We start from the raw sequence: 17,072 nt of genomic DNA, 5'->3' as shown, positions 1-17,072 counted from the left end.
TTAACCTCCTTCCTGGCAGCCCCAGCGAGTGACTGGATCAGCCATTCAGCAGCCTCGCCGCCCAGCGCCTCCAGGTTGAAGTGGGAAATGACGCGACGTGCCTCGGTGGTGAAATGGTCCAGGTGACAGCCATCATCACCGCTTGTGAAGACAGGAAGCCTGGGAGGGGGGAACATCTGCCACTGGGGTCTAGGAACCCCGTCGACCGCCATCTTGGATACGCCGAGTACCTCCTACACTGCTTTCCCTGCTTTCTGGTGTTAAACTACGGCGTCTCTACTTCCTGAATCCTGCTCCGCATGCGCCAGATGTGATAGGGTGGAGTGGAAGGGGGGTAGGCCAGGAAGCATAAATGAGACGCCAAGACAGAGGTTGCGATAACGTGACTTTTACTTAACGTACACCAGAAGCAAACAGAAAGTTAACACCAGAAAGTTAACACCAGAAAGTTAACACCAGAAAGTTAACACCAGAAAGTTAACACCAGAAAGTTAACACCAGAAAGTTAACACCAGAAAGTTAACACCAGAAAGTTAACACCAGAAAGTTAACACCAGAAAGTAGACACCAGAAAGCAGTGTAGATTCTCCTCAGTGAGCACACGTAAAAGGAACAGTAAACACAAGAGCACAGGTTTCGGAATTCAGTTACAACCACAAGTCGACCGACACAATCGGAGCAACACACAGCTCGCTCCATGAAACTAATCGCGTTCTCTCCTCTAGTCTAAATGCTCAGTCTTTTAAAGGCTGGCCACTTCCGATTCCCAATAGCCAATAGGAAAGGCTACCCGGTGTCAGACAACGGGGGGTGTCGTCTTAAGATTGCCTGCCAAATGAAAGGGATCGTTAAAGAGGCAGAAATCGTTACAGAGGTGTCACGCACCGGAAATATTACGCACACCGGATAAGGCTCATTATATTACAACCAGTTACAAAGAAGGGGGAGAGGGGTAAGAGACTAAAACCTCCAAGCCACCCTGTCAAAAGAAATGACACCCACTTGACAAAACGCCGAGTCCAACGATTACCCAGACAGGCTGGCAGCACATTACATAACGACCACCTAAATCTGAGATAAGAGGTTAGAAAGGAATCCGGTCAAGAGTCTACCCTACGATAGTAAACACACAATAATCCTAGCTGGAGACACAACTTGGGTCAGGGGAAAATAATAGACAGGGGAGGCAACTGGGTCGGGCTGGGGATAATTACACAAAAAGACTGTGTACGCCACTTGACTACATCCCCCCCAGCTCTATACCAACTGCGTCCTCGCAGGTACAGCGCCTCGGGAATAGCTGAAAATGACATCTATAAATCAAACACAAGTTCACTCAAGTGAAACAACAAATAAAATCAGAAACGGTAACGGATGACACGCACAGTCACCCAACCCATTCATACAAGACACAATACAACAGGCAATCAATACTCATAGTGTACACAGTCTCTTAGCAGAGCACAAACAGTCTCACAAGCAAGCAAGGCATGGTTACGCCACATGTGTGACTGAAGAGTTTTCATGATTTTACGAGGGGGTGATTTAGCTGGGACTTAGAGTAAAGGGGCAGGACAAATTGAGCACAGAATCCCACAATGTTATCGGGTCAGCGTCGTGAAGCTCTACGGGGGCTGGGGCTGTCGCAAGCCGATGCTCTTTCTCTGTGAGCTGCTGTTGCAACAACGCTTCCAGGTCTTTGCGAATGTGTCCTGCTGCTTTCCGCTCAATTGACACCTCTTCACACTTGAAGACTAACCGCTCTCTAAGTTGGCGTATTTCTAAATCCTTCTGGAAGCGTTCATCCTGTAACTGTTGCTTGGCCTCCAGTTCCTTCTTCAGTCGGGTCTCTAATCTGTCAATGGAGGCCTCGTGCTTCGACGTCAGCTGTTCCTGAGCAGTCACAACCTCCTCTGTCTGACTGCTCTGCTCGCGGGGCGGTTGCTTGATGGATGTTGACTGCTGGTCCACACGTAGCTCACTGGGCTGTCTCCATGACAGCGGTTGTTCACCTCCATGCCGCTTGGTAGGGCACCTGCTCTGTAGATGCCCGTGGCGGTTGCAAAGCCAACAACGTGGCTTCGCGGACGGTTGCTGTTGACGAGAGGCAGCCGGCGGGCGTTGGTGCAAGGCAGCTCGAAGCTCTGCTGACTTGATGGCGAGTTCGCTGACTTGTAATTGCAGGCTGCGTACCTCAGTGCTGCTCTCTGTTGCTTGTTGTTGTTGCTTCGTCACCACCTCGAAATCTTCCCTCATCCACCTGAGAGCTTCTGCACGGACTGCCGCAAAAGGGACAGCCTCACGCCCTCTCGCAAAGCGCATGAGGTCCCGTCTCATTGCAGGCAAGAACAGTCCGTGCATGAATCGATCACGAAGTGCAGCATCGGAAACTGTACCGGCAACAACAGCATTCGTCTTCACCTGCAGAGCCTGCAACTTGTGGGCATATGAGAGAATGCCCTCCTCTTGACTCTGGGAGATGCTGTTGAAGGACGCTAGTAGAGTGGAAATACTGGCGTGGTCCCCAAACGTGTCCTGCAGGATGTTCAGGACTAAGTCAGCCGTGGCAGTCGCCTGAGGGGGGTGCAGGTTGATCTCCTTCTTGGCAGGCCCAGCAAGTGACTGGATCAGCCATTCAGCAGCCTCGCCGCCCAGCGCCTCCAGGTTGAAGTGGGCAATGACGCGACGTGCCTCGGTGGTGAAATGGTCCAGGTGACAGCCATCATCACCACTTGTGAAGACAGGAAGCCTGGGAGGGGGAAATACCTGCCAAAGGGGTCTCGGAACCCCGTCGACCGCCATCTTGGATACGCTGAGTACCTCCTACACTGCTACCCCTGCTTTCTGGTGTTAAACTACGGCGTCTCTACTTCCTGAACCCTGCTCCGCAAGCGCCAGATGTGATCGGGTGGAGTGGAAGGGGGTGAAATAGGCCAGGAAGCATAAACGAGACGCCAAGACAGAGGTTGCGATAACGTGACTTTTACTTAACGTACACCAGAAGCAAACAGAAAGTTAACACCAGAAAGTTAACACCAGAAAGTTAACACCAGAAAGTTAACACCAGAAAGTTAACACCAGAAAGTTAACACCAGAAAGTTAACACCAGAAAGTTAACACCAGAAAGTTAACACCAGAAAGTTAACACCAGAAAGTAGACACCAGAAAGCAGTGTAGATTCTCCTCAGTGAGCACACGTAAAAGGAACAGTAAACACAAGAGCACAGGTTTCGGAATTCAGTTACAACCACAAGTCGACCGACACAATCGAGCAGCACACAGCTCAGTATATCACAAATCGCGTTCTCTGCTCTACTACTAAATGTTCAGTCTTTTAAAGGCTGGTCACCGTCCGATTCCCAATAGCCAATAGGGAGGCTACCTAGTGTAAGCCAACGGGGGGTGTCGTCTTAAAATTGCCTGCCCAATGAAAGGGATCGTTACCAAGGCATGAAGCCGGGTCGGTGTCAAGCACAGGAAATATTACGCACACCGGATAAGGCTCATTATATTACAACCAGTTACAAAGAAGGGGGAGAGGGGTAAGAGACTAAAACCTCCAAGCCATGACCTGGCATCTTCTATAATGTACCCTGTCAAAAGAAATGACACCCACTTGACAAAACGCCGTCCAACGATACCCAGACAGTCTGGCGGCACATTACATAACGACCACCTAAATCTGGGATAAGAGGTTAGAAATGCATCCGGTCAAGAGTCTACCCTACGATAGTAGACACACAATAATCCTCGCTGGAGACACAACTTGGGTCAGGGGAAGATAATAGACAGGGGAGGCAACTGGGTCGGGCTGGGGATAATTACACAAAAAGACTGTGTACGCCACTTGACTACACATTGTTTTGTGGCCAACATGTTATGGTGTGAGTTTTCTTTGTCATTGATGCGTGTACTCGGCAGAACTTCATATTTTGTGTGCATTTGTCTAAAATATAAAAACATTTGGACGGCATAATCACGCCCGATAAATAGTTTCAGACAGTTTTTACTATCATAAAGAAATGCATAATACATCCAAACAAATCATCGACGGTTTCGTGTGTGTGATTTAATTAACTGGCATGTTTCTCCAATCATTGCAACAAAAAGAGGATTATATGAGATACAACCAATGGCGTGACAGGAGCGTGAATGTGGTGGTGGGGGGGGAGTGTTTTAGCTGTATCAACTGTTGAGTGAGCATTTAGCTCAACCAATGGCGTGATAGGAGAGTGAATGTGGTGGTGGGGGAGGGGGAGGAGTGTTTTAGCTGTATCAACTGTTGAGTGAGCATTTAGCTCAACCTATGGCGTGACAGGAGAGTGAATGTGGTGGTGGGGGAGGGGGAGGAGTGTTTTAGCTGTATCAACTGTTGAGTGAGCATTTAGCTCAACCAATGGCCTGATAGGAGAGTGGATGTGGTGGTGGGGGAGGGGGAGGAGTGTTTTAGCTGTAGCAACAGCTGAGCTTAACCAATGGCCTGACAAGAGATGATACACGCTGAGCTGGCGATGCACGTGATTCGCGGATGGAAAAAACCCCACCGTGCAGGGAGATGTAGCTGTATAAATATCTCGGCCCACAGCGACCACATCATCTCTCTTCTTGGAGCCCAGCCTTCTAGTTGGTAAGTGTTCCGTTGCTTAGTATTTAATTGCTCTATATCAGTCTAACAGAATCATGTCGACATTAGTTTTGGAAGTTTAATTAATTCAGGATTATTTGTGTCTTTCTTTCTCAATGTTTACGTGTTGAAATGAACTAAACATTGTGAGAAAAAAGAAAGAAAAATAAATATAAAAAGAAGTAAGTAATAGGATGGTTAAAATATTGAAGATGTTCTTCTTTAAATGTGTAGCACACGTCCCCAAGTAACGTGCCCACCATTCTCATTGTCGAGTCAGTGTCTGTTTCAGTGCATAGGCTTTACCAGGACATGTCAGAAATCCTTAACTGGAAAAAAGAACAATTCGATTCTACATTGTAATACTTTACCTAATACATTAAACGGAAGAGTAAAGATGTTGTCATGTCATCCACGCATATGATGGAACATTGATTATCGGTGTTATGTCAAACACAAAGTGGATTTCTTCTTGTTCGTCTTCTTCTTCTTCTTCGTTCATGGGCTTAGACTCCCACGTTCACTCGTGTTTTTAGCACGAGTGGATTTTTACTTGTATGACCGTTTTAACCCCGCCATTCAGGCAGCATACGCCGATTTCGGGGGAGGCATGCTGGGTAGTTTCGTGTTTCTATAACCCACCGAACTCTGACATGGATTACAGGATCTTTTCCGTGCGCACTTGGTCTTGTGCTTGCGTGTACACACGAAGGGGGTTAAGTCACAAGCACCTCTGCACAAAAGTTGACATGGGAGATCGAAAAAAACTCCACTCTTAACCCACCAGGCGGCAGAGACCGGGATTCGAATTCACGACCTCCTGATTAGGAGGCCGACGTCTTACCACCAAGCCACTGCGCCCGTCACATCATTATTGATTTTTGTTAACCACAAACAAAACAAAAGAGCCCAGTATTTGTGTTATCAAAAGTAACATACATTCAAAACAGTGAAAAACACAATATTACTATTGTTAAACATAACAAAATATTAAAGGACTTTTTGAGAAATATGTTCAAAGGCAAAAGATAGTCATTTTTCATGTTTGTGCCACAAGCTCAATGTTTAACACAATCTAGTATTGCTTTGCACACAGGGCTGCATGTGACTGTCAGTAATCTGCTCAAGAGAAAGACGTTTCGGTTTGCACGTGACTGTCAGTAATCTGCTCAAGAGAAAGACGTTTCGGTTTGCACGTGACTGTCAGTAATCTGCTCAAGGGAAAGACGTTTCGGTTTGCACGTGACTGTCAGTAATCTGCTCAAGAGAAAGACGTTTTGGTTTGCACGGGCGTGTTAGCGATTGTTTGGGCCAGTCAGCGTCCCTCGTGCACCGAAGCAGATATGTCCAAATTCACTTGTGAAAATTGAAAAACGACCGGCAAATTAAAACAAAAGAAAATCAAAAAATATTATATGCGTGACGTCACATGCGTTTGAATCGGACATTTAGGGGGAAAACGTCACTCCAATTTTTGAGATTACAAACGTTATAGTATAGCGTTACATTTACTGGGACATTTTCGAGTGAACACAAATGATAACTGTTGCTCTCCTAGTTAAGGTGATTTGGTGTCATGATTGCACTGCCACTTTGTTGTCAGATCTGATTTGCAGCAAACTTTGAAGATGCCGTTGTCATCAGCCTTGTTCCTACCTCTGGGGCTGTTCGTCAGTGTTGTCACCTTTGAGTTCTCACTGGCAGGTATGATTAACATGGGTTCTCTTTATACCTAACACTCAAGGTGACCCCTAGAAATGAAAAAAAAACCTGATATCACTGTTGAACGACCTACTTCATATTTGGTGTACAATTACTTGAGAATGTCCATGATCAGTTCATATAGTGGACAATGGGTCTCCCCCATGGAGGATTGTCTTCGTGTCATTGGTCAATAGAGCGCACCACTTGCAAGCGTGAGTCAGTTAAACACGAAGGGATTCTTTTTTTAAGTCAGTTTGAGTTCAACGAATTATCTTCATAGTTGGTGCGCATTAGCTTACGTTTTGGTATACTGGTCTAACAATAGTATACCGACTTTGATCTTCTCTCTAACATGTTGTAAATAACCCCTCCGAACGTTAGCCTGTTTGGGGATTGCCCTGTACCTGGCTGAATTGCTGTCTTCAAGTCACCGATGATAGGGGGGTTATTTTGCCATCTCCGACCTACAGATATGTTAAAGGAACAAGTCTTCAAGGGTTTAAATCGGGTGCGTTTTGCTTCCGCTCAATTATTCAAACCTCGTACTGCTGAGTCTAACCCCAAATTCGTAAACACAATGTTTTGAAAGAGCATACCAGTTAAAGTTGTTGACTAAAGACATTGACGATTTAATACATTTTAAAAGTAGGTGTAGTTAAACCAACAACCATGGTCAACATGTAGCTTGTCCATGTCAACGGTACATGACTGCTCACCAAATACTTAGAAACAACAACAATGACTGTTCAACATGTAGCTTGTCCATGTCAACGGTACATATGACTATCCACTAAATGCTGAGAGACAACACGCTTGTCCTTTTCTGTCACACCTTGACGTATGAGCCAGCGTATGCCGACGTATGAAAAATCTGGCGAATACGTCGAATACGTTATGGGTAAGTTTTGTATACGTTAAGAATACGCTGAAGTACGTTGGTATACGTCGTCGTACGGCGAGGTTCTCGACAAATTTTGAACATGCACAACATTTTCGGACGTATGCCAGCGTATAGCTCATCACGCGGGCCATACGTTGTAGGTAAGTTTTGCGATCGTTAACACACGTTCACACACGTTACTAATAAGTCGACATACGTCGAGATAATTGTAAACGTACCCAAAACGTATCTCTAACCTATGAGTAGCGTGCTTTGAACCTATGTTGAACGTATCTCCAACGCATATTGACGTATGTAGACGTTTTGGACGTGTTCCGGACGACCACAGAACTTACTGAACGTGTTTCTAACTTACAGCTGCCGTACAAAAGCGTATTGGCAGCGTTTATGGGGCATTGGTATATAAAGATGGGGTTCGCAGGTGGAAACCGTCAGTACTCCTCAAGACTCCCTGGTGAGCAGATGTCCATGTAATCCGAGAGATGGAAGATCCGGCAAGGCTGAGACGAGAATACCAACTAGCTGTCCTCCAACATCAGCATGACCTCATCGATTTAACACTGTACCAGGTGCGTGCCAGTAGACGAAGGAGAACAAGAGGTGAACGGGGGAGAAGGAACTGGGTGAGACCATGGATCGGGAGACGACGGCAGTTTGGCATGTATGACCAGCTAATGGTGGAACTCCGTAACGAGGGCCATGCATCCTTCACCAATTTTCTGCGAATATCTCCAGCGATGTTCGACGAGCTGCTGGCCAGAGTGGGTCCCGGGGTTAGCCAAGCAGTACACCTTCTACAGGGATCCGCTTGAGCCTGGCATGAAGTTGGCCCTGACTTTACGTCACCTTGCCTCTGGGAACAAGTATGCCTCGCTCGATGAAGTTCGGATGGAGGGTCTGTAACATTGTGAACACTGTCACCAGGGTCCCTCACATTGTGAACACTGTCACCAGGGTCCCTCACATTGTGAACACTGTCACCAGGGTCCCTCACATTGTGAACACTGTCACCAGGGTCCCTCACATTGTGAACACTGTCACCAGGGTCCCTCACATTGTGAACACTGTCACCAGGGTCCCTCACAACACCCAGTCCCTTGTGCTCAGAGAAGTCTGTCAAGCCATTATTGACGAATACGTGGATGAGGTGCTGGTCTGCCCAAGTACTCCGGAGAGTTGGCGCGCCGTAGCTGATAAGTTCTTCCAAAGATGGAACTTTCCCAATACACGTGGGCCACTTGATGGGAAGCACGTGGCCTGCCGCTGTCCCCCAAAGAGTGGGAGTCTATACTTCAACTACAAAGGATTCTACTCCATTGTCCTGATGGCGCTTGTAGATGCCGACTACAAATTCATTTGGGCAGATATTAGTGGTAGTGGATCAGCATCAGATGCGCAGATATACAATTCCTGTGAGCTGAAGGAATGCGTACCCTAGGTTTTCCTGACCCTGAGTCTGACCCTGACCCTGACCCTGAGTCTCTTCCCAACCACAACGAGGATGTGCCCTACTTCTTCATCGGTGACGATGCCTTCACCCTTTTTTTATATATTTTTTTATAGGCTACGACATGTGATCGTCGGCGATACGCTGCGTACGTTATGCATACGTTATACACACGTTAGACTATCGTTGGACATAAGTTGTGAACGCCGGCAACACGTTAAGCATTCGTTGGTATACGTTATCTATAAGTTATCGAAATCTTCTATATACGTTACTATCACGATATGTGTACGTCAAACTCGTTATGAATACGCTATGTATACGCCCAACTCGTTATAAATACGCTATGTATACGCCAAAATTGAGAAAAGAACATGGATAGTTCAGCGTACGCCAGCGTTTTAGGGAAAATTTGATACGTCGGCATACGCTGGCTAATACGTTAAGGTGTGACAGGGCCATTAGGTGTGCATGTGTGAAATAGAGATAAGAGCCATGACAATAAAACAAGATGGTACAGAGGACTTCCAATGTAACTTCAACACTAATTTAGAATGTTTCCATCTCAATATTTTCCTTTCTATGATTTTTCTCAGACGAGAAAGCATGCTCCATTGGACGTTACGGAACACTGATAATGTTCAACGGAGAAACAGCAGACGTGGAGCTTCCATGTAAGTATCGTCTCGCGGACTTCACGTGCGGGGACTACCGGGTCAAGGTGACTCCAGGCAGCGCGGTAGACCAGGAAGACAGTCACCGTTTCTCCCCGGACACCGTGTGGGTCAAAGTGGTCAACGCTAATACCAGTGAAGTCGTGAAGATACGAACCTCAGTGAGACGACTGGACAAGGTTTGGAGTGACCATAGACACACATCTGCTAAGCCGCACGTTTACATAGGGGTTACAAACCGAGTCTCAGTGGATATTCAACAGAATGGTCGAAGTTAGTTGATCATGAACAATTTGAGCTTTAGTGAGATATTTTTCATGACCACGAACTAAGAACATTACTTTAAATATCCGCTGAAACGAGGTGTGTACGTATTTTATTTACTTTCCTTTTTGAGTCAGGGTTTTTTTTTTCTCAGAAAAAGGGAGATTTTGTGCCACAGGGTGATCAAAGCATAATCACTCTGTCAGACTTCTGGCGCAGTTGGGCACGATGATCAAACTTGATGCGCGGTGGTATCGTTATGTCATAATAATTTGATTCTCTTCACACTTCCAAGCAGTTACTTTGGGTTGGACAGAAATCGAGCACACATTTATGATATGATAAGATAAGATTAGATAACGTAAGAAAACTTCAATGTCCATGTTCATTGTACATAAACATGGACATTTGTCATGTTGCACCTCGCTGGCCTACTTGTAACACAGAGACAGCGATCAACAAGAATAATTGTACATAAACACAGTTCTAAGAGGAACCGTTGCAATATGTGCCATTCAAAGGTGTTGAATGTTAGTGTGAATGTGTTTCATCAAGTTCGTATTGCTGTTTACACGAAAAGATTTCATTGGTCAGCTAACCTCATTGGAGACGGAATGGTACTTTAAATAGATTTAAATAAATGTAGTTGTCTACTGAGTGGAACAAGTATAGAAATGTGGTCGTTTATCGGATAGATATGTAATCATGTTGATGATGTTTTGTTGTTGTTATGGTGGTGGTAGTGGTGACAGTGGTAATCATGGTGGTGGGGTTGACATTGTTGTTGTTGTTGTTGTTAATGATGATGGCTTTGGTGATTATAATGATGCTTAGTGTTGCTGTTGATGTTGTTTACGACAGGAAATGCATAGTGCTAAACCGATTCTTGTGTAATAAGACACGATCTGTTCCCCTCTTTTAGAACGGAAGCTTACGCTTTGATGTTTCAGAAGAACTTTTGTTGAACTTCGTGAGAAACACGCTGATGTGAACGAGACTTGCCAATATAAATATGTGAACCTCCACCACGAAATGAGTCGCATGTCACCTCGCGCGGTTCTGCGCTATAGCTTACTATAACTCCGAGGAGTGTCTAGTAACAGTGTGAGGTCACTTTAGTCACAGGCTTATAACTCAAATAGTTTTCGCTCTTTTTTAAAACGGTTAAATGTCACCACTGGATAGAGCATAAAAAACTCTTTAGGAAAATGTAAAAATATGAAAATCATGCAAAGGTGACATGCGACTCATTCCGTGGTGGAGGGTGACCTGGGTCACATATGTCCTGATCTAACGCATGCTCTTTCTGCAATCCAGTTCAGTGAAAACAGAACCACCAACCCATGGCAGGTAAAGGAGGGCTCTAAGAGCGTTGTGGACTTCGCAGACTACGACCAGTCCAGGGAAGCTGCTGTGTTGAGGAAGGACGGAGTCTTCAGCGTGGAGTTCAGCAGGGCGGAACGGAGCGTGGTCGTCACGTGCTCGGACCAAGAGTTTGTCTCGGAGGGACTGCCAGAGTCACTGTGTGGTACGGATAGTTGCCTGTTGGCATAGCTGCGGGTTGTGACTGTATCAGTCACTGTACTTATCTCGTTAACAGGTAAACGTAGCTTTTAAAATGATAAATCTAAGCCGAAGATGGCTTGGTTAAAACCGATGAGCTGCGTTGTCTTTCTGACTACAAGTGATCAGCGCCCTCTTTCTTTCAGTTGTCAGCATCTCTCTCTCTCTCTCTCTCTCTCTCTCTCTCTCTCTCTCTCTCTCTCTCTCTCTCTCTCTCTCTCAATAAACACATTAACAACCTTTAAAAACAATTTTGTTTTAATATTAAACATGCCAATGAGCACATTCTTTGAGCACTTTGAAAACAATAAATTAATGCACGAAAATCAAACAGGTTTAACCCCAAAACACTCACGTGAAACAATTTATTTGACCAATGACTGACCAATTAACAATAATCTGTTCTGTGTTGCTATTTGTTGACTTTACTAAAGCTTTTGACCTAATTAATTGACAAACTAATTCTGGTTACATGTTAAAATCTAAAGTACTTTTTTTTTAAACCAATCACACTCTTGTAAACAAACATAAAGGTTTGGAGCACCACAAGGTTCTATGTTTGGTCTGTTACTATTTTCAATCTATTATAACGACCTTCCCATATTTGTAAAATACATGTGCACACTGTGGCAGATGATACTACAATTCATTCCGGTCACCAAGATCTTATTGAAATAGCAAAAAGTCCTCCAAGAAAACCGTAATCGATTGCTAGAATTGTCAGAACTAAACCATCTGTCACTGAACCTAAATAAAACTAAATGCATGCTTCTAACCACGAGATAAAAACGACCAAATCTATCATCTAGATTTCTGACATTGCAAATACGAAATCAAGATGTATAAAGTATTAGTACTCTCTGATTGTATTGAACCACATGATTCTACACAATGCACGACTTGTAAGTACAATTATTGTGTAGCTGATAAAGTATTAGTACTCTATGATTGTATTGAACCACATGGTTCTACACAATGCACGACTTGTAAGTACAATTATTGTGTAGCTGATAAAGTATCAGTACTCTACGATTGTATTGAAAGACATTATTCTACACAATGCACGACTTGTAAGTACAATTATTGTGTCGCTGATGAAATATTAGTACTCTCTGATTGTATTGAACCACATGGTTCTACACAGTGCACAAAGAGCATTTATTAGGCAAACGCAAAATGTGTTATAATTTTCCATCATTGCCAATGCATCATATAATGCATTTGAAATGTCTTATTGATTGCTGGACATGTTGATTATATTGATGTGTTATGTAGTAAGCCGGATACAGAAAAAGCAGGTTGGCAATGCGAATTCTGTCACCCTCGAAATATAAAGTTCCATTCAATTCAATTTAATTCTCTCTCTAACGCCCCACGTTTAAAAACGTGTCCATGTGCTTTCAAATCATGCAGGAGACGAGACAACGACTGACGCCAAGAACAATGCGATGACGACCCTCTTTCCCGGGCAAAGGAATATGACGGATGACGCGCTCGTCAGTTACGTCGTGCTGAATCACGACAATGTCGTCCAGAGGTAAGTCACAACATTTTATTCATACATGGCTACTTGTTTTCTAAACTAAACTGGAATGGTCTCATGTCATGATCAAACGTGTCCGCTCAGTATACATCATTTGCACTCGTCTTCTACTCGTCGACGTCAACTAGTAACTGGTTTCGTCTACATTTGCTGTAAATGTTCTTCGTCTGTACAAATTCAGCATAGACAACTGGCATGAAAAGGCGAAGGAAGGGCAAGCAAAAGCGGAATTGTATGTGCTGGTTTCCAGGCAGTAACAGCTGAGTGTGGTGGATCTATTTGCACCAAGGAGAGAAGGACGTGACACACGTTTTAGTCACAGTGAATCGTGCAAGTGTCCAAGTAAATGTGATAACTTAAAGGCAGTGTCAGACACGTAAGCGTTGCGTACACACAAAACACAACGTAGAAAAGTATCAAATATAAGCTTGGACGTGCTTTCTTTCATTAAAGTGACTCTCCGCTGGGACGTAGCTTAGTCGGTATCGCGCCGGCCTTAAAACCAGTTAGTTGCTATCGGCGTGGGTTCGAACTCTGTGATTCCAAGAATCAACGTTTGCAAACTGTTTCAGGTGTCCGAACACCATTGTGCGCATACATGCACACGATGAAGATCCTAAGCTAACCGCAACAATCGCAGGACTCGGAAACCACGAATACATGCACACGATGAAGATCCTAAGCTAACCGCAACAATCGCAGGACTCGGAAACCACGAATACATGCACACGATTAAAGATCCTAAGCTAACCGCAACAATCGCAGGACTCGGAAACCACGAATACATGCAGGAAAACATGGGTGGCACAGTTTTGCCGAGAACTTCCTTGTGGTAACTCCTCAAGAACAATAAGATATACTCATACATACATACAATATACAGAATGCAAAAAAAACCCGTCTGCTACTTGTTGTAGTCCTAGGGGTTGTGAATCTGGACCAATACATGTCTAGTACGTGTGAGGGTGATGTCATCTCGACACGTACACGTCTTGGCAACACTTGCTGTATTTACTAGGTCAGAACGCGCTTTGAAATCTAAATATATATAACTTGGGGGAGAAAGTTCGTTTACATTATCATCTAAAAAAACACGTTTCAATTTGCTCGCCTTGTCATTCCTCCCAGTTGATGTTTAGCGTGATTACAAATATCCTCTCGTGCTTTCACATACTGGCACGGGCACCAATCAGCCGCTACTCTCGGGCACCAATCAGCCGCTACTCTCAGGCACCAATTAGCCGCTACTCTCAGGCACCAATCAGCCGCTACTCTCAGGCACCAATCAGCCGCTACTCTCAGGCACCAATCAGCCGCTACTCTCAGGCACCAATCAGCCGCTACTCTCAGGCACCAATCAGCCGCTACTCTCAGGCACCAATCAGCCGCTACTCTCAGGCACCAATCAGCCGCTACTCTCAGGCACCAATCAGCCGCTACTCTCAGGCACCAATCAGCCGCTACTCTCAGGACATGCGCACAGCTTCCTAGCTTAATGCCTGTCTGAATTTACTTCGCACTTTCCACATTTGTCCTCGTTTTCTCCAACAGCTTCCTAGCTATCTGCCAGTCTGTGTCTGTCACCATGTTCATCTGCCAGTCTGTGTCTGTCACCATGTTCATCTGCCAGTCTGTGTCTGTCACCATGTTCATCTGCCAGTCTGTGTCTGTCACCATGTTCATCTGCCAGTCTGTGTCTGTCACCATGTTCATCTGTCAGTCTGTGTCTGTCACCATGTTCATCTGCCAGTCTGTGTCTGTCACCATGTTCATCTGTCAGTCTGTGTCTGTCACCATGTTCATCTGCCAGTCTGTGTCTGTCACCATGTTCATCTGCCAGTCTGTGTCTCTCACCATGTTCATCTGTCAGTCTGTGTCTGTCACCATGTTCATCTGTCAGTCTGTGTCTCTCACCATGTTCATCTGTCAGTCTGTGTCTGTCACCATGTTCATCTGTCAGTCTGTGTCTGTCACCATGTTCATCTGTCAGTCTGTGTCTCTCACCATGTTCATCTGTCAGTCTGTGTCTCTCACCATGTTCATCTGCCAGTCTCTCACCATGTTCATCTGCCAGTCTGTGTCTGTCACCATGTTCATCTGCCAGTCTGTGTCTGTCACCATGTTCATCTGCCAGTCTGTGTCTGTCACCATGTTCATCTGCCAGTCTGTGTCTGTCACCATGTTCATCTGCCAGTCTGTGTCTGTCACCATGTTCATCTGTCAGTCTGTGTCTCTCACCATGTTCATCTGCCAGTCTGTGTCTCTCACAATGAGAACAAACCCTTATCATGAAAATACTACTTTCCGCTACTCAGTCATTGCACGCAACACACACGCATTACCTCCCTCTAAATATTGTTCAGCAGCATGATATATTATGACCTATTTATCTCCGATCAACCTCATTTCTTGTACAATGTGTTTTCCTACGTACTATGTTAACTTACATTTCCTACTTTATGAATGTGGTTTCTCGCCGTGCATTCTGTACAATATGACACTGGAATAATCCAGTGTATCAATTTAAAGTTACATTTTTCCTTGAACCTTGCTCATGAATGCGATCGGGATGAACATTGACTTGATGTCAATGTTGCAGTGCAACCTGCAAGAAACTGGCCAGCAAATTCACAAGCTGTCAATACAAGGAGCAAGCCGCGATGGAGTGCGTGGCCATCTTTGCTGATCCCTGGCAAGCCGAGTGCCTGGCAACGTCAGACACGTCCCTGGCTTACTACTATTACAACTGTCTGGCGTTTGCGTGTGATGGCGACACCTCGGCTATGGATCGCATGAACAACTACATCAATGACAACTGCGGTAAGCGCTTGTAACTAACACAAATCACTGGCGACTGTTTATTTACACTATCATCTCTAGCAATACAAGTCAATATAGAATTTATTCTGCAGTAGAAGCAATTCTATTTTGGAATTTTATAATAGAAACACTTAAGACCGAAATGATATTTGGAGACACAGATATGTATCCAGCATTATTACATTCGTCTCTAAACATGAAACTTGGGCAATACCTGTATCAAATATTTGTCTCTAAACATGAAACTTGGGCAATCAATACCTGTATCAAATATTTGTCTCTAAACATGAAACTTGGGCAATCAATACCTGTATCAAATATTTGTCTCTAAACATGAAACTTGGGCAATACCTGTATCTAATATTTGTCTCTAAACATGAAAAGTGTGATGTATGTGTTTGGGACACAAAGTGTACACTCCTATGAAGGGTTTGAAACTTGTTCGGAACATTGCGTCACATCGGAAAGTGTCAAACCAATTCATTCGGTTATTGCTGAAAAACAGCGCTTTGTGTCATGACACCCCTCAAACTCGATACCTATATCAGTAGGACTAGCATAGCACACACAATATGTAAGCTAGCACAATAAAACAACATGTTCTCTGTGTGTGTGTGTGTGTGTGTGTGTGTGTGTGTGTGTGTGCGTGTGCATGCATACGTGTGTGTGTGTGTGTGTGTGTGTGTGCGTATGTGTGTGTGTGTGTGTGTGTGTGTGTGTGTCTGCGTATAATAATAATAATTGTCAGTAAGTACTGGTGTCACATGACTGATGTGAACCAGTTGATTGGCTAATGGCGATGCGCTAAAACTGTTAGCGCACTCTTGGAGTGCGCTAACTTTTCAACAGAGCGTATTCTTCCGCCCTTTGCCTAAGCGAGAGTGTACTCTCATCCTCAGAATTAATTAATGACATGTAGCTGATATTCTTCACAATACCAATGATTATGACCATAAATTTCCTGCTTCTCAATTAAAGCAGAAGTGGGTTTTTTTCTGACAGATTGCATGTGCCTGTGCCACAGTTGCCACTGATCTAAAAATAGAACCCGCTGTGTCTAATTTTTCAGTTTCGACTTGCGAAGATTCCTCTCATAATTATGCCATGTTAGTGGCATGTAGCTTATTATCCACATTACCAAATGATGAGTTAGTATACAAGTCCCAGCAGCTAACAGAAAACACAAGTGTTATTCCGATAACGTAGCAGCTAGATCAGCACGTAGCAGACTACACTGAAATACGACTGCATCTGTTCAGTAAATGAATGTTTTCCGAATTAATATTTCAAGGCAAGAACAATCGGAATCGAACACGTGTAGGGTTTAGAACGTTCTTACCATATATAAGACTTATTACCAGACTGCCTCATGCGTGCAGACTCAGTGCAACGTGACGAGCAATTTTTGTTTTTGAAATGAGACTCAGTGCAGTGGTTCGATTGCAGACGACATAAATCCCGCTCAGCAAATTAACATGTTGGGCAAATGTGAACGATAAAACGATGGGGATATAATACGTGTAGGGTTCAGA

At 44.5% G+C, this 17,072-nt stretch overlaps 1 protein-coding gene and 1 pseudogene across 2 annotated transcripts in view; both read left to right on the top strand.

Moving 5' to 3' along the window:
- The first annotated feature begins 4,581 nt into the window (after nt 1–4,581).
- LOC138970571 (uncharacterized) overlaps nt 4,582–17,072 on the top strand; it is a 17,575-nt gene continuing 5,084 nt past the window's right edge. Inside the window, exons 1-6 of one of the 2 annotated variants that reach the window (XM_070343038.1) lie at nt 4,582–4,627; nt 6,228–6,328; nt 9,273–9,529; nt 10,932–11,142; nt 12,591–12,714; nt 15,320–15,540. In XM_070343038.1, coding sequence (XP_070199139.1) covers nt 6,253–6,328; nt 9,273–9,529; nt 10,932–11,142; nt 12,591–12,714; nt 15,320–15,540 — 889 coding nt within the window. In that variant the 5' untranslated portion in view covers nt 4,582–4,627; nt 6,228–6,252. The remainder of the gene's footprint in view (nt 4,628–6,227; nt 6,329–9,272; nt 9,530–10,931; nt 11,143–12,590; nt 12,715–15,319; nt 15,541–17,072) is intronic. The other variant, XM_070343039.1, reaches the window with a different exon arrangement.
- On the top strand, nt 7,712–9,264 carry LOC138971929 (uncharacterized; annotated as a pseudogene).

The sequence above is a fragment of the Littorina saxatilis genome, linkage group LG7, assembly GCF_037325665.1.
Source record: "Littorina saxatilis isolate snail1 linkage group LG7, US_GU_Lsax_2.0, whole genome shotgun sequence".
Lineage (NCBI taxonomy): Eukaryota > Metazoa > Mollusca > Gastropoda > Littorinimorpha > Littorinidae > Littorina > Littorina saxatilis.
This window is presented reverse-complemented; position numbering and strand designations above follow the sequence as displayed.